The sequence below is a fragment of the Mesocricetus auratus genome, unplaced genomic scaffold (assembly GCF_017639785.1).
Source record: "Mesocricetus auratus isolate SY011 unplaced genomic scaffold, BCM_Maur_2.0 Super-Scaffold_100676, whole genome shotgun sequence".
NCBI classification, from domain to species: domain Eukaryota; kingdom Metazoa; phylum Chordata; class Mammalia; order Rodentia; family Cricetidae; genus Mesocricetus; species Mesocricetus auratus.
In genome coordinates this window covers 41,123,452-41,149,053 of record NW_024429266.1, presented here as the reverse complement: position 1 = coordinate 41,149,053, position 25,602 = coordinate 41,123,452, and the positions used below count along the sequence as shown (strand labels likewise).

The 25,602-nt window shown below is 37.6% G+C and overlaps 1 protein-coding gene across 2 annotated transcripts in view; it reads right to left on the bottom strand.

Moving 5' to 3' along the window:
* Positions 1-25,602, bottom strand: part of Pla2g4a (phospholipase A2 group IVA) — a 145,923-nt gene that overhangs the window by 42,432 nt on the left and 77,889 nt on the right. For both annotated transcript variants that reach the window (XM_005073467.4, XM_021229195.2), the window contains exons 6-10: positions 22,711-22,748; positions 20,517-20,658; positions 12,056-12,192; positions 4,594-4,816; positions 3,623-3,737 (exon numbers count right to left, since the gene is read on the bottom strand). In XM_005073467.4, coding sequence (XP_005073524.1) covers positions 3,623-3,737; positions 4,594-4,816; positions 12,056-12,192; positions 20,517-20,658; positions 22,711-22,748 — 655 coding nt within the window. The remainder of the gene's footprint in view (positions 1-3,622; positions 3,738-4,593; positions 4,817-12,055; positions 12,193-20,516; positions 20,659-22,710; positions 22,749-25,602) is intronic.

The window sequence follows — 25,602 nt, the reverse complement described above, 5'->3', positions numbered from 1 at the left end:
CTTGTCTCTTTCTCGAAGACTGTCTCCTTAGTCTCAAGATTTCATCACAGTGATTCAAGCTGAACTTCTAACATCCTGCTTCTAACATCTTTTTCTTCTCACCCACCTGAATTAAGTTACCAAGGGAATTTAAAAATATTTTAAGAGATTTATTATTTTATGTTTGTTCTGCCTACATGTATGTATGTGTGCCACATATGTGCCTGGTGCCCACAGAGAAGACACATATCCTCTGGAACAGGAGGTAAGGATGTTTGTGAGTCAGAGTGTGGATACTAGGAACCCAACCCAGGTCTTCTACAAGAGCAACAAGCATTCTTTAACTGCTGAGCCATCTCTCTAGCCCCTCACCAAAGGACTCTTTTGCAAAAACACTAGCCCAGTAATTTCATTGCCCAGCCACAAAGCTATAACTATTTCCCATTATCATAAAACTAAGACAGTTGGAGATACAAGTTTTCCAAACTCAGCACTGTGGTTTTTGTCATGGAAATGATCTACACCAGCAATGTGCCTAAGTCCCAGGCTCCGCAATAGGGAGCAAAGGAATGTTAGTGACTCCTCAGAACAGACTTTTGGCTCTTTTTAAAACATGCCCATGCTGTTCCTATTCAAAGATGCCTTTTACTTCCAAGTCCAACTTGAATCATATTCCAGTCACCCAGGTAAAGTACTTTTATGACTATACTAAAGCTATGTATTGTTATCCAATGTCTTGTCTACATACTTCATCCAACAATTATATTTCAGATGTATGTTATTAATGTGTCCAGGTTTTAGTTTTGTGTCTTCAATGAGATTATATGTTTAGGACATGAAAGGCAATGAGTTTTGGAACAAGGTTTCTGTCATAAAAGTTAGCATAAAATGAGTATGGGTGATATACATCTATAATACCAATAACTTGGGAATTTAAGCAGGAAACCTGATATGCACATCAAGATACTTTCTCAAAATTGATTAATTTATCATTTTGCCTAGTCCATAACCATAAGTCATACTCAGTACATGTAAGTTATTCAACTTTGGGAAATCTCAAATTCTGTTTTAAATCTTCTCAGCAATGTAACAGAGTGGAGGAGTCAGAACATTTAATGGTTTAAACACTAATGTTCATTTGTTGAAAACCTTCCAAAGGAAAAATCGTCTAAAGCTGTTCCAAGAGTCTGGAAGAAAAACATTCTCTGGCATTCATGAAGCAGAATTGTTGATAAAACTTCTATTAGTTGATTAGGTTCTTTGGCATTCTAGAAAATAATTCACTGATTGTCTCAGCCTTTCTGTTCTGCAAAAAGGTATTTTCAAGAAATAAAGACATGCCTTCACTCTTCTTTCTATGATTTTCTTTTCTAATTACTCAAGTAAAACTACTTGAACAGTCATTATGCAACTCAGAATGTCTTATCTGGGTACCAGATTCCCACAAGTCAATGGGAGACACAACTTGTCCTTCCTCATCACAGAGACTTAACAGTGAAGGTCAATGGTGTGTAGCATCTCACAATCAGATTTCTAGATCAGGCCCAAGATCTACAACGGAAGATGAACCTAGACAGTTAGCCTCCAGAAAAACTACTTAACTCATATTTTAATTACTTTTTCTTGACAATGGTTGTCAACAAAAATCTCTAGAGAAAATAGTTGCCAATGTGAAAAAAGTTATAGTAATTGTGACGATAATAAAATACTTCTATTTCTACAACCGTCAGTTTCATGCATAAATCAGGAATTGCCATTGGAACTTCCCCCACATGGTAAAGGTAATGGATAATAATATTTAAAATAGTGAGGAAAATAAGTATCAGAGAGATTAAATGACTTGCCAGAGAAATTTCAGTATAAAAGCCAAGGCTTGCAAATTAAACTCTCATTCTTTTCTCACTTTATCTCAATGCTTGTGTGGTAAAAGGTGATTTTTCCAACTGCCCTGAGCTCTAACTAGAATGTTTATACTAAGGTATCAGCTAGTCCCCAAAAGTTCTAGTTTCTCTAAAACAATAGCTAAAGGAAGGTACAATTTCATCACAGTACTTATTTCTCATATATAATAAAATCTCAAGTCACCAGTATGAACCACACCCTGGTCAAAGCTGTGGTCCTTGTTGCTGCTGGGCACAATGTTTACTTCTAATGCATGTCTTCCTCCAACCCTTGACAGCCTAGTAATTAAATTCACCTCTATATACAAAATCCTATTCATTTAAAGACCTTAAAGAGTGATTTTGCTTATGCCATCTTTCATAGAACATTCTAATTTCTTAAAATGTACAGAAAATTAATTATAGCTTGCCACTGAAGTATTTTCCATATTTTATCACATTCATTTGTCCAAACATTATTAAGAGATGCAGGGATGCAGGCTACAAGAAGTCAATGACAGTTCACTCCAAAATAGCTGAATTCTTTCTCCGTGTCTTTAATGCTTACTGCAAATTTCCCAAACGAATGGCAAACTCTTACAGACAAGAACTATTTGCTGCAGTAAGAGAGAGGGGTAACTCTGAGAGCTGGCAAAACTGTATCCAACAAGGTCAGTAACCAGATAAACCAATATGAAGTTATTAAAAGAACAAAGGCTTTCCAAGGTCAGTTCTCAGTTCTGCTGTGGACTTCACTCATGTTGGCCACACAAATCATACCCTGTCCCTGAGATTTCACTCTTGCTCTTCTGTGGATCAAAGTTAAAAATACTTACCTCCCTAGGTTCCACTGAAAGTGGATTAAAATAACAAATGTGAATAGCGCTTCCTGGAAACCATAAGCAAAACAAATCCATATCACTAATAAATACTTGTATATTAGTGAACAAATCACTTCTTATAAACTACTAAGTATTCTTGCATGAAAGCATATGGTCAAAGTGAAAAGAGAGGTAGATTACAAAAGCACTGCAGATTTACACTTGCTAATCCATGGTGGATTTTTAAGAGCTCAATGTGAATGAAGTTACCAAGACGTGTATCCCTAAAAACAGTCAATGACATCCCTGTGTTGTTATATGACTGTAACTGGGGTTCCACAGGAACAAATGCACTTTCACAACAACCAATAACTGAAGCCATAAAAGAAACAAGTAAAACATTAGTATTAAAAATATGGCATTTTTTCTTTCAGCCACAAGTATAAACATGGCTTAAAAACATCATGCGTCAGTCTGGCAGTGGTGGCACACGCCATTAATCCCAATACTCAGGAGACAGAGGCAGATGGATCTCTGTGAGTCAGAGGCCAGCCTGCTCTACAGAGTGAGTTCTAGGATAGTCTCTAAAGCTAAGGAGAAATCCTGTTTCAAAAAAAAAAACAACAAAACAAAACAAAACGAAAAACCCACCAGGCATCCTACTGTCAGCAGTCATCAGAAAACGGACCATTCAGCAACTGACTGCATTCACCATTTACGCTCCATTTCAATGATCTAAAGTAACAGGTTTTATGCACTGTCTTGTCAAATACCCTTTCCAACCAGAAAAATCATCTAGCTTATTATTTTTTACATTTCAAACTGTCTTGTTACAGAAAATGCATTATAATTAGTAACTGAAACTGCTTATGACTTTTTACATGAAGAAAATCATTAGAAATTTCCATTTCAAGGGATGATCTGATAAATGGGATAACATACCAGCAAACATCAGCTCTGACACATCAGGTTTGACATGGAGGCAGGTGAAGAGAGGCAAAGGGCACCGGGCTTCATTGACCTTTTCCTTCAAACTACTCAAGGTCGTGTTCATTCTCTGTCCACACACACAAAAACAAGGAAATGGCTTTAAATATATAGAAATGGCTATAGATAAAAAGCTATTTGAAATAATGTGTTCAAGAAAATTATTTGAACTTCTATAATAAAATTAAGCCCCATTATTTCTGGAAATCTCTGGTCTCAAATATATAATAAAAATAAAGCTCTGTGGAATAAGTCACTGTATTTGGAAATAATCAAATCACTGGGGATTGTATCAACATTTGAAGTGGAGGAAGATTTGGCAGCCTTAGTTCTGAGAGCTAATTCTCAGCTGGAGTCCCTGGCACAGGCTGTTCTGTCTCCCCTGCTTTATCTCTAGATGAAATGTCACTCTGTGGTGACACATCAAGTACCTTTGTTTCCTGCATCCCATTTCCTTTTTGACTCTTACCAGACAAAGATCATGGTTATTCCCCTGCCACCTTTATTTATTATTTTAAAATATGCAACGTGTGTATCTGCCTGTGTGTGGACATGTGCATGTGAGTGCAGATGATCACACATGCCAAAGGTGTTGAAGCCTCCTGAAGCTGGAATTAAAGGCAGTTGTGAGCTGCCAGACATTGATGATGGGAATTGAGCTTGGGTCCTCTACAAGAGTAGTGCATGCTCCTAGCTCCTACCTGCTGAGGAGAGAAAAATCTTCTCTTTTTTCTATCTTTAATAGTACTTGCATTCACCATCTCACCTAAAGAGATTACCATTCATGGGGGGGGGGTGATGGACCGTGGAACTTTTTTCAATAGGAAAATATAAAAGTTGCTTCACACATGTCAGACTGACAATAGTTTGAATGAGTTGGTGAGCACTAGTTTGAAATGAAGGATTATGGTTTGACCATGGCTTACATTTTGAATTAGTGTTTCTCCTATTAGCATCCCAAAGATGTCAGTAAAGGTGACAGGTTGACCAGAACTTTTCTTCTTCCATAAAGACTCAACATATCTTTTAACTTTTTGTGGTGTGAGAAGTAAGAGAGGGTTGTGGCTAACATTTTTCATTAGCTCTTCATTAATCTCCTCTGGCCCTTTTTCTGGAAAATCAGGGTGAGAGTACAAGGTTGACATGTACCTGTAAATAAGTCAAAACATCATTAGTAGAGATAAAGGACATTCCATAGAAGTCTCCAAAGAAAGGAGGCACTCTCCAGCATGAGACAAAGAATGGTGGTTATATCTGGCTAACCTCCATCTGGGTGAAGGTACAAATCTATTTAAGAAACAGGTACGTCAATCAGAAATTACCTGGTCTATGAAGGCAGCAAATTACAGGAGAATGAATCTATGAGAGGAGAGTTCTCAGAGTTGTCAGGGAAGCATAGCCAGACCTACTATCCACTAGTCTGCCAGGAATGATTGTTCTTATCATACTTACTGGACAAGGATGACAGCACTTTTGAGTAATGTGTAAACTGACCTTTCTGGATGTAAAAGCAGGCAGGAACTGGATAATCTCACTTTCCATGATGCTGATCTACATGGAGAAATTGTGCTGTCCACTAGTGTGGATGAACAGAACTCATGACAAATGTTTTTCTTTCTCTCTCCTTCCTTTCCTTACTTGTTTTGTCTCTTTTCAAAATTGTGCAAATGGCCAACAAGCTAACATCCAAAACTTTGCCCAAGGTAGAACTTAAGCTTATGAACTTAAGTCAAACACCTTAAATAAGAATAAGGCTTTTCTGGATGGTAAGCCTGTTGGCCACCAAATATGTGGCCACTTCAAGTGATACCTAAAATCACCATGAGTCTGGAATTTATAATCTAGATAAGAAACATTCTGTTTCTGGTATCCTTGCTACAAACCAAAATTCTCTAGTACTATAGAGCTCCTACAAAGAGATCCTTCACTTATCTGTCTCCAATAATAAATCCTGACCAGCTTCCAGGAAAATAAATTTTTATTATTACCATTTTCAGTCTTAGTAGACAACCTGAAATATGCAACAACTTACTACAAGGACAGAACAAAATAAAAAGGCAGGTAGTCTATATTCCAGCCAAATAGATCCATAAAGTAGCATGTTTTCATCTAGATGCACACCATCATGGCTTATCTTCTCTTTAGGAAAGGAAGCCTAACTCTGAGACCTGCTTCATTTTAGGCACTATTCTGGTTAAATGTTCCTATCTCTTGTCTTAAAGATTAACAATGACTTGCAAATACTCTGTTTTTCTTTTTAAGAAATAATTAGTAAAGTAAATAATAGGCCCATATAATCAATTAATAAAAAATTAGAATTTAAAACATGCTCTACGTTCTAGTATGTTTTATTATTTTTTCATTGATTTGTTTTTATCTGCTTGGTTTATCTTTTTTTCAGGGTTTCTCTATTATGTAGCTCTTGCTGTCTTGGAACTCACAATGTAGACCAGATTGGCCTCAAAACTCACAGAGATCCACCTGCCTCTGTTTTCCAAATGCTGGAATTAAAGACAAACATCACCACACTCAGTTTGGTTTGCTTTATGATCTCACTGTGATGTCATTATGTAGCTTAGAGTAGCCTTGAACTGCTAAAGTTACTGCCAAAGCCTTGAATGCATAGCCTTAATTTTTAAAAACTATTTTACAGGATTTCAGTCCTTACTGAACAAATTATTCTCACTACATAATAAATGGAAATGTACTTTTGGATTAAGAGTTTCTTAAAGACAAGTCAGAAAAAAATAATAGTTTTAAAAAATGAGTTCGTGAATGGAGAATGCAAGATCACAAACAGAACATATGCTTAACAACAAAAAAGAAAAAAAACTAGTTAAATGTTTGTTTTGATCATACCAACTAAATTTATAATTGTCCCCTTACTCCTGGTACATTTAAGTATTTAAAAAACTTATCAGAACTCTTATTAGTACAATCACCAAATAACTGTAAAAGTATAGCACAGAGTACTTGAAAGATACAGTCTCCATCTACTTGGATAACTATCCAAATGTCTACATTGTGAGTCACATACATCAACAAAGACCCAATGTTCTAGACCCTGTTAAGCTTTAGTAGATGCATAGGTAGATAAAGTCTACATTGTGAGTCACATACATCAACAAAGACCCAATGTTCTAGACCCTGTTAAGCTTTAGTAGATGCATAGGTAGATAAAGTCTACATTGTGAGTCACATACATCAACAAAGACCCAATGTTCTAGACCCTGTTAAGCTTTAGTAGATGCATAGGTAGATAAAATCATCTATATTTAAGGACATCAGAACATTTGAAAATAAAACATCCTTTAGAGACTCTCATGTGCTCAGCTCTGAAAATGTCCAGATGAATAGCTCGTTCATTCTGAGAGTTTTATAAGGTAACTCTTTGTTTGATTATGAAGAACAGCTGAGGATTTAGCTCTGTGGCAGAACACTTTGACAGTATGTATGAGGTCCTGAGTTAATCGCCTACACCAGACCAAACCAAAGAAAAAAGTCGGCACAAATTACTAAGGATAATTTACTTCCACCTTTATGACTTACCAAAATGTATATTATTTATCTTCACATAGACTGTGTGTTTTTGAATTGTAGAAAGTTTAACTCTAAATTTGTGACACATGCCCACAAAGGCTATACATTATAGCATCCATTTTCTTACTTCAAACTACATTTCTCCTTCCATTCATTTCTGTACTTAATGAATCCAATTTAGTCTATTTTATTTCAAGGATCATTAAGTCCTTTTTCTGAATGACACAGAATGAATGTAAGCAAGGAAAACAAAACTTCACATCAGAGATCAGTTGAGTCAGAATGATTTTTTTTAAGGCCAAGTGAAAAGCATTTGACGTGGTCATTCTGCCACTGGAAGCTGCCATTCCTTCTGTGCACAGACAGATATAATTATCCAAATTCTATTTACACTGCACTACAACTTCTTCATCTAAATTTAGCTGAATTTTGAATGAACAAATATGAACTGTAACAAGTACTCTTCCCAAAGGCTTACTACTAGCAAGATGTAAAGGGTCGCCTTCTCCCTTGTATCTCTCCCAATATTGGCCTATTGTTGCTGCCAGAGAAAACTCTTCCTTCGTCGTTAGAGGTTTCTTAAACTCTCAGACTGTATCCATGCATACAGATGTGAGCTGACCACTCTTCTGATCACAAAGAGAAGAGCTACCTTCTATCCTCTGTTTCTAGCCTCCAACAAGTGAAGGAAACTCATTCAATTTCACTCTATCTGTCTTTTCATTTTTTCTCAGGAAGTACTTGACTTAGGAATTTAATCCCCAGTTTACAAAAACAAAACACAAAAACCTAGACTAGTTTATTGGCACTGAGTTAATAGTCTTTGTTGTTCAACCCCTGTGAACACATTTTCCTTAGAATTCACAAGGGTGAGTTGGACATCCTTTCTATGATATCATTGTGTCTAGCTGGATTTGGATTTTGGCTCTAGTCGTAGCTAAAAATAGAATGATAGGCAACTAGTTTTTCTGTTTGGCACTTTAAGATTAAATGGCTTTCTCTGTTCCCTTGGTTTGACCCAGAAGAAAATATAACTGGTTTTCTGCATATAAGACCACCTGAAGCTTACATAAAGAACTGTGATAAATCCACAGATAAGTCTTCTTTTGATCTCAATTATACCAATCAAATTTCTAAAACAGAGTGACCTGGGTAGAACTATAAATCAATGAATGATATGGTCTTATATTTATTTATATAAGAATCTGAAAGTACTTAATCATAACTTTGAACTTATTAATATAAGATGCCTCATTGCTTCTACATAAATTCATTTAAATGTAATTTTTTTCAATGCTGTAACATTTCTGTAGGAAAAAAATTACTAAATCCAATCCCTATCTTCAAATCCTATAGCCCACAGTGCAGATTTCAAAGTATTAGTGCCTAACACTGAATTAGAACCCTTAAGTGCATACATTTAGAATTTTTATGCTCAGGAATGTGCCAAAGTAGTTATCCTTCCCAATTAAGAATCTGGATAATCTGAGAAGAACCTTCACATTGTTCCAGGAATCCTCCACACTTGTGAACATTTTTGATCTCAAATTTTGTTAGCCAATTTAAGAGGCGGGACATTATTACTATTGTCTGTAGACATGGAGATACTTTGATTTCCCCATAGCAGGTAATACCATACAAATACAGTGATTAAAATTACATATTATATAGCCCCTTCCAGTGCTACAAGATAATGGCTTCTCTGAGGAGGAAAGCTTTGCTAAAAGCCTAGGCAAGAGCACACCGAATTACCATCATGACTCCGCTAGCATACTCATGCCAAGCCTCCTGAGTTTATACTTAATGAGTCACAGGAATCATCCAAAAATAATTTTAGAAATAATTACTGTAAAGGTAGCTACAGTTATAAGAGAAACTTTGTCCAACCTGAATTTTGTGATCACAGAGAACTGTCTTGGAGGTCCAGGGTACTACACAGATATGTGTACTGCTTCACTTATGCCAAGTTATGGTCATGCTCCATAGAATATGAAAGATTACAGGAAACTAAGGTGTAATTTGTTTTTCCAAGTCTTCCTTAATTCCTTCCTCTGAACTTTTTACTTTCTTCCCCATCTTTCCCAAACAAGAATCATTAACATGAATCAGCCCCAACCCTTCTATTATCTCAGGAGATGCCACCCCCTCTCAGTGCAGTTTTCCCCATGTGTTCGTTCTACCTTGCAATCTGTCTCTGTCTTCATCTTTCCCATCTATAACATATGACATTTTACTTCCTTGTCTTTCAACTACCTCTATGTGTTATTCCCTTCATCCCTAATATCTACCTAAATATCCAAGTCTCTTAAATTTGAAAAGCAAAACAAGTAAGTCCCACAGTATCCTAAAACACTAACTTTATTTTCCCATGCCTGATCAGTTTTTCTTTCAATTTTCACTTTGCCATATTTGAATTTCTGCTTTCAGTTCATGTAATTTCATGACTAAAATAACTTTTATTAACTTAATTAGACAATTCCTAATTAAAATCACAAACATTTTCCAAACTCAGGCTAGGCTGCTTCTTAGAGCTCTCACCATCCCTGGCCTCTGGGACGCATCTTTCACCTGACTCTCTGTCTCTCTCTGTCTGTCTCTCTCTCTGTCTGTCTCTCTCTGTCTCTCTCTGTCTCTCTCTCTCTGTCTCTCTCTCTCTCTCTCTCTCTCTCTCTCTCTCTCGCTCTCTCAGGCTTTCTTGATGTTTCTATTAGTTCTCTTCCTCCTCTTTTGTCTGTCACATTTTGGTGTTCTCAGGATCCTACAAATTAAACTACTGGGTACCACAGCTCAGGTAGTCAGGTGGTAAAATTTTGTGGAATCACTAAAACTTGCTATAGAGATATAGCGTGGCAGGAGAGAGGTAATGGAGAAGATCTGGCATCAAAGAAGTGTAAGTGGTTAATGGTGACACAGAGGACAGAATAACTAGACAGGATAAAGCAGAACTTTAAGGAGTACAGTATATGTGATTGTCACAGCACTGAGCTCCTAACTCCACCAGAAGAAATCAAGAAAAATAGGCACCAACAAATGTAAACATAGAATGGCCTGTGAGTGAACATTTATTAGAAATATTAGAATGACTGAGGGTCATTCATGGAAATGGAATAAAAATGATGAAGCTAATATTTAAAGAAAAAAGGTACAGTAGACATCCTGTTTACATGAACATGTGTACAAACTTAAAACTCTCTTACATTTCACAGGACTTAGTCTCAGGTTCCCAAGAAGAACATATAAGAAGACAACTGTCAAAATCTATGACAAAGGAAATGACTACAGGTCTAATTCCTGTCACAAATACATAATTCTACCCCAAAAACTAGACATCATTTATTGGATGCATTTAAGAAAATAGACCTCTTTCTGTACTTGGTATAGGGCAAAAAGAATCAAATAAATAGTGAGTAAAGAAAGCAAAACCATGTATAGGCAAATAATAAAATTATTAGCAAGAGATTGGACAGAAGGGTCCAAATGTTTTCACCACATGACTCATTCAACAGGCAGGTGCATGCTCCTTCCTTCAAGGGAAAGAATAACGACAGGCTACACCCTGCCTTCAGAAGACATCAATCATGTTAAGGGTATGTAAGAAGAAGTTAGTTAGCTCAATTGCATAGGCCATGATACTAATATCATATTACACATATAACTCTCTCTAAGAGATTATGATTTAGCATAAAAAAGAGTTTGAATATGGACCTGAAGGCTGGTGTACCTAGTGATGAACAAGTCACTGGGCCTATGAGTCAATTTTTTTTCTTTAGGTAAAAAAAGGAATCTAATATCCACCTCATGGGATGAAATGACACAGACACTTTAAAAATATTAAACACATAAACTACAACAGTATGACACATGAAATTTGCCATGGCTCTGTAACCAAATCAGCCATCTAGGTCAGAGATAGACACATTGAATGGGATAATACTCTCACTTGAGACATAGGAAGAAGGCCATCTATTTATTTCTCTTTGAAGGGATTTGGGTTTTTCGAAGGGGGGGTGGTTCAACAGGGTTTTTCTGTGTAGCCCTAGCTATTCTGGGAACTTACTCTGTAGACCAAGCTGGCCTCAACCTCAGAGACCCACCTGCCTCTGCCTCCTGAGTGATGGAATTAAAGTTATATGCCACCACAACTCAGCCATTGATTTGATTTTCAATATGCTGCTGTCCTGGGTTAGTCACACCAAAAAGTATGTAGTATCTATCTGAAAATATGATATACATATATTTACAAAAGGTAAATCCACAGGACATGAATGGGGTGTTACAGTGATCCACCTAGCTCAGCTGAGTCTAAATAGACTTAAAGGATAAATTTAATATTTTGTTCGATTGCAGCCAATGAGGCTTGCTGCATCTGTGCTACTCAGAGCCATTTTCTCTTCTGCAAAATACAGCATCTTGCATTTTTTCCTATTTGCCCTAAAGAGGAGGATGAATACATAGTGAATCATATAGACTTAGACATGCTTTCTGGAGGACTCCAAATCAGCAAATTATAGGAAGATTAAATTAATTATGGGTGGAGTATGCTATTCCACTACTGTCGTATTTATCTAAAATTATCTTCAGCCAGGTTCTCCTCCTTTTACTTTAAGCCTTAACTACAAGTTTTGTCAAAAACAGTCTTTAAAGGGTCAATTGATAAAGTTTTAACTAAATATAAATGTTTACTATAAAAAGACATTCTTAAGCTGACTGTGGCATCAGACTGAAAGATTTTAGTAATTTGAAGCTAAGATTCCATTTTGTAAATTGCTCCTTCTTAATGTTTGAGTCGAGTGACTTATGAACCCTTAGAAAAATGTAATTCAAAATGAATTAAAGATGCATACTAACCATGTGGAGCCAGAAAGACCGGCAATGTAGGTAGCACAGTCCAAAATCCCTGCTTCATACAGAGCCTTCATCACACCAGAAAATCCCACCATGGCCCGGAAACCCCCACCTGAACCCAAAATGGCCACGACAGGCACCTGGAATGAAGCAACACAGAGATTATATGAGCAGCAAAAAGCACAAATTAATTCATTTCTAGTTTCAACTCTAAGGTTAAAAACATTTCACTTTAATATAAAGAAACATATATTACTCATGTGTTGGTGACATTTAATTTTCTTTTGCATGTTCATTCATTTTATTTTGTATATTTGTTTTATATAATTAATGTTTTTAAAAAGAGTGCAAACTCGTACACCCACTTTGGAAAGTAGTATGGAGATTCCTCAGGAAAATGGGAATCAGTCTACCACAAGATCCAGCAATTCCACTATTAGGCATATACCCAAAAGATGTACACTCATACAATAAGGACATCTGTTAAACTATGTTCATAGCAGCATTATTTGTAATAGTCAGAACCTGGAAGCAACCTAGATGCCCCTCAACTGAAGAGTGGATAGAGAAAATGTTGTACATTTACACAATGGAGTACTACTCGGCGGAAAAAAAATTAAACCCTGAAATTTGCAGGCAAATGGATGACACTAAAAGAAACCATCCTAAGAGAGGTAACCCAGTCACAAAAAGGCAAACATGGTATGTACTCACTCATATATGATTTTAGACATGAAACAAGGGAGTGCCAGCCTACAATCCCACCACCAGAGAGTCTGAGAAACAGGGAGGACCCTAAGAGAGATATGCATGGTACCTCAGGGAAGGGGGATGAGACAGGATCTCCTGAGGTGAATGGGAGCATGGGGGGAGGGGAGAGGGAGGTGGGAGAAAGAGAAGGGTCTAAGAGAAGGGGAGAGGAGGACATGGGGAGCCAGAAGGTTGAGTCGAGGGAAGAATAGAGGAGGGCAGGGTGAGAAATAACATAGTATAGGGAGCCACTATAGGTTTGAGGAGAGATACAGAACTAGCGAGATTTCCAGGATGACACCAACTGGCAATCTAACAATAGTGGAGAGACTATCTTAAATGCCCTTCCCCGATAATGTAACTGATGACTACCTTGTATGCCATCCTAGAGTCTCCACCCAGTGGCTAATGGAAGCAGAGGCAGACACCCACAGCTAAACACGGAACTGAACTCCTGGAAACCAGTTGCAGAGAGGGAGGAACGATGAGCACAGTGGTCAAGACTGGGCTGGTGAAACCCACAGAACAGCTGACCTGAACAACGGGAGGCTTATGGACCCCAAACTGATAGCTGAGAGGCCAGCATGGGACTGATCCAGACCCCCTGAACATGTGTGTCAGTGAGAAGGACTCCGCATTCTTCGAGGCCTTGGGCAATAAATCAGTATGTATCACTGGCATCCAAATGGACTTTGAGAGCCCATACCACATGGAGGGATGCTCTCTCAGCCTGGACACATGGGGGAGGGCCTAGCCCCTGCTCCAGGACGATATGATGGACTTTGGAGATTCCCCATGAAGGGCGTCACCCTCCCTCGAGAGTGGAGTTGGGGTTGGATGGGTGGTTGAGGAGATTGGGGGGGGGCAAGAGGTGAGTGAGAGGGAGCTAGGATTGACATGTGAAGCAAGCTTGTTTCTAATTTAAATAAAAAACAGATTAAAAATTTTAAAGGGTTTCATTTTAAAAATCAAGAATCAAAGTCAACTGAAAAGCTGATATTATTTTAAATAATAGTTATGATAGCAACCATCATAGCGAAGCTCTGTGTGTTCAGTTCACGGCAGTCCATAGCTGGCTTTCAGGGTCATTGCTTCATTTGGTCCCTCAGGTATCCTGAAATGTTTAAATAGAGTAATGCCCCTTCTCTCAGTATCACACAGCTGACAGAAGCAACCCGTCGACTGGGCTAACAGCTTGCTTTCCAAGTACATTTGCAGGGAGAAACTAACATTGGGGGATAGACCTGAAGTGAGCAGTGAGAATGAGGCAAGGGGTCAGAAGTCATTTGAAAGGGCTTAAGCTAAGCACCCACAATAAAGGTTTCATACACAGACAGCCAATAACTAGTACAACCGAGAATCGAACTAAAATCCAAGGAGCACTCAAAGCCATGCTCTTCCCCTTTGGCATTGTTACAGAAAAGGGAGAGATTTATTGAAAGAAATTCTGGATGCATGGGCAAAGTGTATTTCATACTCATGTAGAGCATCAAATAATATCAGCATATTCTGTGTAAATCATGAGGAGTAAATTTGGATGCTAAAATAATCTTCTGAAGAGTCACTCTGAAATCACAGAGTAACAATGTGTGCTTCTGTTAGACTTAGTGATTTGAAGAGAATCAGATAAGAAATGCTGTTAAAAAGTTTTTAGGTTGTATTTGGACATAGCATCATTAATATTTGTGTATAAATGTGTCAAGAAATACTTAACATACTTTCACGTAGGATTACAAGAAATTAACTTGCATTTACCAAAAATATCCCGTGTTTTGATTTTCAGTGTGCTGGTATGGGTTACATCTTTCTTGATGTATGGGCTCCTGGAGACCTATCTCAGCCCTTCACCATAGAAGAAATTACTCAAATTAGAGACATTGTTCCAATAACCAGCTTGCTTATCAGATTTGAATTCCACAGCAACAATGATGAAAGAGAAAGTTACAGTTTAAAGAAATTACTTCAAGTGGACACACAGAACAAGCAAAATGGCATCTGATTTCAAAGGGCACCAATATGTGAAAGCCCACTCCACTTAATGCAAAGAAGTTGCATGTTTCAGAACAATTTCTGTTCCAAATGATCAAAAACAATAGATGTGGTTGTCTCAAAGTTGAGTATTTAGGATCATAAACTCTTAGACTATTAGAAACCTTAACCATTTGGATTACTCTCCAGGCAGGAAAGTGAAGATATTACATTTAACAGTTATTGTCACATGGTACTAAACAATCAGCAATAGCCCCCACAACTGTTTATAATGAACTATTTGGTTAAATAACTATTATGTACTCCACACATTTTGCTAGATACATCACAACCTTGGGTGTTCATTTCCTTGACTGTAAGACACATCATCTCCATTTTACAGCCCAAGTATTGTAGAATGTTAGTTTAATGTGTATTATATTTGTTTATGCTGTGGAACACTTTTTTATTGATGCAAAAATGTGTTGCATTCTTTCATGTTGCTTGTTTAACTCTGTGAATCTGTGTTACTTTGCCTGTCTAAAACAGTTGATGGTCTAATAAGGAGCTGAGCTGCCAATAGTAAGGCAGGAAAAATGATAGATGGGGCTGGCAGGCAGAGAGAACAAATAGGAGAAACCTGGTAGGAGAAAGAAGGAGCAAGAGAAAAAAATGAGTGGAGGATGCTAGGGGCCAGTCACCCAGTCACACAATTAGCCATGGAGCAAGAGTAAAAGCAAGATTACAGAAGAAAGAAAAGGAAAAAGTCTAGAGGCAAAAGGTAGATGGGACAATTTAAGTTAAGAAAAGCTGGCTAGACACAAGTCAAGCTAAGGCCAGGCATTTATAAGAAAGAATAAGAAACCATGTCAAGATTTGGAAGCTGATTTCTTGCTGTTCACTCCTTTTGGGTGTGCTTTTTTCTTTTTGTTCTAGAAATTTCAGGTGTGCCTTTAACGTGCTGGTAGGAGGTATCTCCAGTTCTTTTATGTATGTACTTAGTGCTGTGAACTTGTCTATTAGCACTGCTTTCATTGTGTCCCTAAGTATGGGTATGTTGTGTATTCATTTTAATTAAATTATAGAAGGCCTTTAATTTCTTTAAAAAAAAAGATTTGGACGCTGAGTGGTGGGCGCCCCAAAAGAGCAAAAAGAGAACAACAGTAAAAAAGTACCCAACAACATTTTGGCACCCAGCATGGGGCTAGAGTAAAATAAAATCCAGCAACACTGAAGCACAAAAAAACACAGTGTGTTCCCAAGATTTTTTAAATTCATCAAATCCTTTTGAAAAGCAAGAGCAGGATAGGGACATACTTGACTTTGAGCTTTTCTTAAGATAGTTCTTAGAGGAACTATGAAGTACTGATGAGAAAATGAAGATATTTACAGGGAGCAGGAGAATAGGAAACTAAGAGACACAAATATTAACATAATAACAAAGAACTTCTTATGGAAATGAATGGTATTAATCACATAGTCTGTGGTGTGCATTATATCTGATTATTTCTGAGGAAAAGAGAAGGGGTAGAGCCAAACCAGAATTCTAAAAACCATCTTCAAATACATAAATTTCACATTTTTAAGTGCTATTTCATAGAAAGGGTAATATACTTCACTATCCATCTATTGCAAAAAAAACACAAAAAACTTAGTATATTACTACTTATATAAATATGAAGGCAAATTTGATTTCTCTGAGAAGACTTACTACTTTCTTTTTCACTAAGAAATGCCAATCAGGGATAGCAGCAGAAACTGCTTTTCCAAAAACCCAATATGAAATGCCCACTGGACATCCACACTAATTATGCTAATATGGCCTGTGGAAATGCACACTAATGTGGTCCATGGACATGCACACTAATATGACCTATAGACATCCACACTAACATGGCCCATGGATGTGTCTACTTTAAGAGCCTAATCCTTTCATCTAAACTTTCATCTTTTTGTTAGAAGTCAGATATTGATGTTCCTCCGTTTTGGAATCCTGATATTCCTCTGTGTCTCCCTCTCTCTTCTCCCTTTCTTCATTCTCCTCTCTTTCTCCCTTCCCATCTAGCCCATCTCTCCACAAATGCAATGCTAACTACTGACTAATTCTATTATCTGGCTCACATAAAATATTTTCTGAGTATCACATTTTAGGAGCTATGCCAAGATACTGGAAATACACAGGGAGACATCACAGAACTCATCACAGTCCTCATCAAACTTATATTCTGTTAGAGAAAGGAGACACCAAATGAATATAGTACTTTCCGGTGTAATAATGACAGATTCTGGAAAAAATGTACTTTTTTGTGCCAAAGAAGGGATTAATGTAATCAACCTCATGTTTTGAAAAGATCACCCTGAATTCTGGGTAGACAGGCAATGGCAAGGAGGAGGACAGCCACAAGAGGAGATACAGAGAACAGTGATGCTGCTTTCAATATCAGGAAAGCTGAGATGGAGATACTGAGAGGCTCATTAGTGATAAAATCAAAGATGAAAATAAGGAGATTAGATAAGAAAATCAAAGACCCATGATGAAGCAGACATTGCAAAGTGAAGGGACAGTGTTTCAAATACCAAGAGGACATCTGCCATCAGCAGCTGTGCAGTTGAGAAAGGTGGACTAAGACACTGTTGATATCTATTTGTCATGGAGCCGGTGCAACAGAACAGTGAAGGCAGATGCCTCAAGCACGAAAGGATGCAAAGTGGGCTGTGAAGAGCATTATAGAAAATATCCGTACTCAAGCAGACGCTGACAGCATAGATGAGGAGGGGACTGGAAGGACTGAATAATTGACATACTATGGTTCCTAAGACAGGCTTGTGATATGTGTCTGATGTGGATCTGTATTTGAAAGAAAAGGAAATATCATTAAAGTAGGAGAGAAAATACAAAGGAAAAGCATAGGCTGCATGTGTCAACCTTAGGGCCAAAAGTTAGAAAAGAAAGATTTATGAGCGTCTTATCTCTTGACTTTAATTTGCCTTTCATTAGGAGCCAAGTTATTAGCTGTGAATAGAATAATGGACGAGCTGAAGTAAAAGTAAAATTGTTAGATATAACTGAACAGCAAGTAGGGAGTCTGGGATTATGAGTCAGAGTCTTCTGAGGGGTAGAGAAGACCATGAATGTAGAGAATGCCCTGTGAATTCCAGCAAGCTCATTCCTCATGGCATGTCCAGAACTCTCCACCTTCCCACCAGTCCCAGCATCCTCCACTCACATCTGTCCACTTAACACATCATTAGTTTAATTAGCTTAACTATCACTTGTCCCAACAAGGCTTTAAACTCACTAAGGGGCTTTAAGTGACGCTCATTTCAACTTTTATCTTCTCCAGAAGCTAGCACAGTTATCTCAGTCAGTGATAGAGGACAGAAATCAGAACAACTTGAAATACAATTTCTAGGCTCTAAGGATCCAACAATAGCAAAAAAAAAAAAAGGTGGAACAAAAAGAAGTCATAGAATTACGGGTGAAAGGTTTGTTACCTATATTAAAAGTAAATGGAGGCAAAAAAATGAGTGGTATGATAAAAAGGCAGTTTCTCCTAATACTAGTAACCAAACTTAATAATCTGTTATAAATTCTTCAAGAGATCTGTCAAGGTGGATGGTGCACAAAAAAAAAAAAAGGAATCAGCTCTCTGCATTTTTAAAAATAGTAATTTAAATGGATCTTCTCTTTCCCCCTTTGTTTCTTTCTGGCAGAGATCCCTCATGAGCAGCATTGTATCTTACAGTTGGTTGGCTCCACAGTAATCAAAGCCATGACCACATGGCTTCCCACCTCATGGCTCCCTGAAAACATAGCAGGAAACCCGCCATCCCGCCATCACTTGTGGCATCTGGGTGTTCATCAGGTACTCTTACTCAGTTGTTATCTCTTATTTGCCTTTGATTTGCCATAACATTGAAACCCAGGTGTGTGTGTGTGTGTGTGTGTGTGTGTGTGTGTGTGTGATTTTAACAAATAAAATTAGGTTAACTTAAAACAGTTAATAGAAAAAGTTTAGAAGAATAAGTCAAGAATTGCTGTTCTATTGCTAACAAGGTATTTCATCATTGCAGCAATTTATCTACATAGATTTCATTTATAAAGGTAGACTGGCAGAAAAGAAAGAAAAAAGAGACATGGGGTATATTACACAGATAATTATAGATACACACATACATATATACATACATACATATGTATGTGCATAGAAGAATAGGTAGGTAAACAGATAGAAAAAAATTAAAGGATAGATCACCCAAAAATGTTATAAGATACATTATTGAATATTCACCCTAAACAAAGAAAATGTTAAAGTAAAATCCAAATATTGTACCATCAATAACTGTTTTCAATTATTTTATCCTAAACTCTCCATAAGTAGAAGATATTTTTTGGCTGCCTAGTTAATTTTAGATGGTATTTTTGCAGCTCTCTGCTCCCAAATATGAAGAATTTGAAACATTTTTTATCTCCTCTTTTAATATGCAACTCAAATCAGTTAAGGAATGTTATCAAGATACCTAGGAAAACCTTATTTCTGTATACATATCTTGTGGGTATTTTTCTAAAAAGTGTTAGTACTTGTATGCCTTACTAAAAAAATAATATACTAGGGACTGGAGAGATAGGGCAGCAGTCAAAAGCACTGGCTGCTCTTTCATAGGACCTGGTTTCAATTCCCAGAATTCACATAACAGCTCATAACCTCGGTAACTTCAGTCCCAGGGGATCAGAAGCAACTATGCTTATCTTCATGGGAGCTACATACATGCAGTGAACAGACACACATGCAGACAAAACACCCAAACACATAAAATAAAGAGAAAAAAATTAGCCCATATTAGCGAATATAAATTGTGTTGCACCCACACAGTGAGAAAACTGTTCAGTGCTAAAAAAAAAAAAATGAAGCTACTAAACCATGAGAAAATTTGGATCAAGCTAAAATTTACATTATTATTATTATGTGAAATAATCCAGTCTAAGAGACTTGACATTATCTGACTGCCCCTAAAAGAGTCTAGAAACAGGTAAAACTATGAGGAAACAGGAAAGGTAAGTGGATGTCAGAAATTATGTGAGAGGGAAGATTAACTATGGAAGACAATGGATGTCCAAGACAACAAAACTATCCCCCTGTTCTATAGACAAGGGTCATTACACTTTTCTTCAAACCCATAAAACGTACATTAATTGCAAATTCTTATGTAAGCTATAAAGTTTGGATAATTTTTCATTGCACGTTCATTGACGCTAACAAGTGTACTGCTCTGATTGCATCCGGGTCTTCCCTGGATTTCCACCTTGTAGACAGTGTAACATAGAACTTCTCAACTCCCATAATATACATGAGCCAATTTCTGTATTAAAACACACACACACACACACACACACACACACACAGTCGAGTGCATGCATGCATCCCTTTGGTTCGGTTTCAAAGACTAAGAGGCCATACACGTATGTGAATGGAAAGTATTAGGGGACTTACCTATATTTTCTGCTTAGTTTTTCTGTGGCACTAACTCTGTTGTTAACGTCAAATTAGAAATAACTACTATAGTTGATAACTATGCCCAAAGTATGATCAGTATTGAGTTGACCATCCTCAAAGCCTTTTCATTTTAGAACCGCTTATCCTACCGCAAAGCTGAAGAAATAACGTCCATATTGAGGGATATATTTGAAGTAAATACTAAAAAGTTATCATTCGACTGTAATGACATTTAAAATTTCCCAACTCACATCACGTGTAGAATATAGCCCCTCACTCTTTTTTGGACCCAAGAGTTTCTTCATGTTCTCCTTTATGTTCTCTTTCCTCTGTTGTCTGAAAGCTTTCTCCTGATCACACAAAGCCATGCTGAACCGTAGGTCTGGGCATGAGCTATGATGGAAAACAGAGAGGTCAATGGGCCAGGATTCCTGGGAGTCTTGTTTTAGAGTATTCAGCCTCCGAGGTCCCCCAAAGCTGCACTAATACATGCTAACTGCTTCCCTCAAACCATTCCCAGAAAGCAGTCAAACAATAGCATAAAATGATGGCTATCTTAACACAGTTATGTGCCCTATAGCAAGCAATGATCTAAGACTGAACTGGAAACAGAGGGACAAAAATATTAGCAATCTGTATTCAGATGTGAACAAATTAAAAATACTTTCTCAAACAAGTGATATTTATGTATAATAAATAAGCAAACAGATAGTCCCCAATACATCGTAGGATGGTTTGTATGAGATGTCCCTCATAAGTCTTGGACTTGAATACTTGATTCCCATTTAGTGTCTGTTTGGAAGATAACAAGGTGTGGCCATGGTGGGAAAAGTATGTCACCAGGGGCAGTTTAGAGTTTTCATGCCACTCCCACTATGTTCTCTACTTTCTGTTTAGGGATGGGGACATGAGCTCTCACCTGCAGCCTCTGCCTCCTGACATCCGGTACCTCTGCTCAACCATCATGAACTCTAACCCTTTAGAACCATAAACCCAAAATAAAGTCTCTTCTGTAAGTTGTCTTGGTCATGGTATTTTATCATGGCAATACAAAAGTAGCCAAGATAAACTAAAGCAACAGTAGAGAGACTACAATAATAACTCCTCCTTGATGATAAGGTTGATGACAACCTTCACCCAGTGACTCATGGAAGCAGAGACAGATACTCACAGCTAAACACTGAACTGAACTCCTGGAACCCAGTGACAGAGATGGAGGAGTGATGAGTAAAGAGGTCAAGACCATGCTGGTGAAACCCACAAACACAGCTGACTAGACAAGGGGGGAGCTCTTGAACCCCAGAATGATGGCTGAGAGGCCAACAGGGAACTGATCCAGACTCCATGAATGTAGTGTCAGTGAGGAGGCCTCAGAAATCTCTGGGACTTTGGATAGTAGATCAGTATTTACCATGGCGTATGAATGAACTTTGGGAGCCCATTCCAAATAGAGGGATGCTGTCTCAGCCTGGACACATGGGGGAGGGCCTAGGTCCTACCCTGGATGAAATGACAGACTCTGGAGATCCTCCCCAAGGAGGGACTCATCCTCCCTGGGGAATGATATGGGGATTGGGTGGGGGGGCTGGAGGGGTGCGGGTGAAGGGACAAGGGAGGAGGGGTGGGTGAGGGAGCTGGGATTGACATGTGAAGCATTCATGTTTCTAATTTAAATAAAAACATATATTGAGGAAAAAAGAAAAAAGAAAAGTAGCCAAGACCTATTGTATATTAGGACAGTGAAGACTTTCAGAATGTTTCAATACAGAAGACTGTTTGTGGCTTTGGTACAGTGTGTTACAAGTGTCAGTGGTCAGGAGTTCTTCCCCTGTTCCTCCAACCCCACCACTCTAGCATCTACCATCCACTACCATCACAAAGCACTTAATTCCCAGGGATCATGCTTACAGAGATATTGTCTTAAGAAATTCCCGTGTCTAATGGAGGACTCCCTCAAAAGCACTTCAAATAACAGAAATCCAGATAACCACAAACGCAGTAACATCTACAACACATTTGAATCCCTTAGTGATACTCTTATTAGTAGTGGCAGCAACAATTTCTCAGAAACCTATACCCACTAAAAACCACACCAAGCATAATGTATTGTGGCAGCTATGGAAGAAATTATTATACACTGCTAGTGACTAATCACCAATGGGAAATTGGCATTAAAAACTGGAATTATTTCCATGGGAATAGATATGCTACTTGAAGGAAGACCCTTGAAAACAAGCACTTATTCTAACAACTATTACCCAGTTTTCAAACTACTAGAAAAGTAAGAAAAAATATTGCAACTATGTTTTTTGGATTTTGTGAGTGAGTAAATAGCTAAAGGAGACTATTATGATACTGTTACATATTCAAAGCTTTAGGAATTATTTCACACTTTTAACAATGTCACTTCCAATAGTTTTCATCTGATTAAATAAATGAACTTACCAAACTTCAAGAGACATTTCCAGAATCATTTCAGTGACCTATAAAAAGAAAATATTAACTAGATGAGGTACTAAAACAGATGTTCTTGATAGAATGCAAACAAGCACAATGTAATATGAATGACAAATTAAACAAATACAAAAGGAACAAAAATAAAAGCAGATCTTTCTTTACAGACCCATTTGTCAATTTTTGTTGGTTATTATATAGCTCTGCTTGATGAATTATTTTGTCAAGTATTATAATTGCCTCTGCTTGTTTGGTGGTATAACAGTTATGATGGTAGTCAACTGCTTTCTAATTGAAATTGAGGCATGATTCACAGAAGGGAATTCATGCCTGGTACTGTAAACCTGGCCAAAAGCTGGGGAGGTCATAGGTCCTTGGATAAAATCTACTACTGTTGTTTCACTAAGTGGACACAGTGTCAAATTACCTTCTAAATATTTGTACCTATGGATTGGTGCTACTGGATAGTTTGATCAGATAAGCTTCTGTTTGCAGTAGGTAATAGTTAACGCAGAAACCCATAACTATTCAACGTAATGAAAATAAGTGACTGTGTTGAGTGCTCATCTCAAGATGGAACATCTATATCACACTCCCAAACTCTCAGAAAACATAAAGAAAAAGGAGTTGGAGAGGATGTAAGAGCGAGAGCATAGGAAGGAGTGCTATGAAACACCATCTTCTGTGCACTGCATGGCCACTGCATCCAGGAACTCAGAGAAGCTATGGTTACTGTCCAAGACCTTCCCACAGTGGTACACCCCTCATTATTTTATAGTGTAGGAACTCATTAGATCGCACTCCTTCCTGAGGAGTTACTAGCAGTTAATGGTTGCTGGAGGGTGGGAAGTCATTTTTCTCAATAGCCACTGATAAGTTAGTGATGCTCTAGTGAATAAACTCTTAGCCATGCTCATGCAAGCAACCCTCATTAAACTCAGTACATCACAAAAACAAGATGAAAATAGGAAGAAAAAGAAGGTATTCCAGCAGGAGTGGAAGGGAGATGACAGAGGGCACAGGATGGAGGAGAAATTTTAAAAATCTAGTATGTACATAAATGAAACTATCAAAGAATGATAATTTCTTTAACAAAGAATGCAATGCCTTGGCCTTGTTGTTTTCTTCCTGCACAGAAATAAAGTACTCAGTTTCATGATTATTATTAATAAAACATAAAAATGGCTGAGATACAAAATAAGGTAGTACTTCCACTGTGAGCACTGTTTGCATGCTGCTTAAGATTGCAGATTCAATGTCCACCATAGCCAAGAAACTAAAGAAGTCTTGGTGAAAGTTCACATGTGCATGTGCATGTGCATGTAACTGGGCTGGAATCGGGTCACTTGGAGCCTACTGGGTACCCAGGTCCAGGCTCCAAGAAACATCTACCAATACAATGGGGGAGTATGGATTTTACTTTCTCACGGTTACTTTCAAGCCAACCAAGTTGTATGCTGTCAACCAGACAAGTTTAATTTAAATTAAAAGAGAGTGGCTTATATTCACAGAGTAAATATGCATGAAAAGATACCTTTCCAGAAAGTATCTCTGCTTTAATGAAAGACCTCTGACATTAGTACTGATGACATAAATACTGAATAATGTCCCTTAAGGCTGTTAGAAGAAGCAGGGTGTTGGTGGCATATGCCCTTAATCCCAGCATTCAAGAGGCAGAGGCAGGCGGATCTCTGTGAGTTTGAAGCCAGCCTGGTCTACAGAGCAAGTTCCAGGACATGCTCCAAAGCAATATAGGGAACCATGTCTCGAAAAACCACACACACATACACACAAAGACTGTTACAAGAACCAATGGGAAAATTTTCTGAAAGTTGCTATATGATCTTAAAACCATGCTATGATTTTTTATTATACCAGCTATCATAAGAACATGGATTAGAGCAACTCCTCAATCACTACTATAGAATTGAACTACAGTATGCTGCTTGAAATAAAAAGGGCATGAGTTTAGAACCATCAAAAATGCTAGAGATCATTAGATATGTTACCTTTGGAGTTTAAGGTGTGGGGAGAAGACAAAAAGGAGCTTTTCAAGATTTAAAGTAAGTTCAGGGACGATTTTCAGTATGGGCTTTATACGTAAAAGACAGCAAAATCTGTATAAAAATATGTTTCACAGTGCACTGAACACAGGTTCCTATTACTAGTTCACTGCTGGGTATTTAGAACTGATGGATAATCAATGAATATATGTTGAATGCTCATATGGTGTGAAGTACATCAGACAATCCTGTCCTGTCAAAACATACCCAATCACTAGGAGAGATAAAATCATGGGATGGTCTGAACCTAAGAATGGTTTTCTGCCCAATTTCATAAATCTTAATGTTAAAAGTAATACAGACATTACTTTTATAGCTGACAAAAAACACTCTAAAAATTCTGGGACAATAGGAATTACAAATGCCCAGATGCATTATGGTTCATTATAAATCAAGAGTGACAGACTGTAAAATAATTACTATCTACTAATGGGAGCAGTTCCTAGACCATAGCCCAGCACATTGTGCCTAATTTCCAACTTTGAAATTTCAACTGGAATCTTTCCCATAGGGAACTTGGAAAAGACTTTATACTTAATAGTGTTATCATGGAAATTTAGTAAGATTAATCAAGCATAGGTGATGCAACTTCTGTTTTATAGTTATTGCTGCTGCTAGGTATTGATTGTTTGTTTGACTGCTTTTTGAGACAAGGTCTTACTATACAACCTCGGGTGCTCTAGAACTGATAAATACTCTGCTTTAGCCCCTGCCCACCATTCCTGGGTATATATTCTGCTTTAAAAAAAAGAAAGTTGCCACTAAAATGAGATTAGACTTAATGCATTTCTTTCCAGAGGTCCAAATCTCCATATATAAA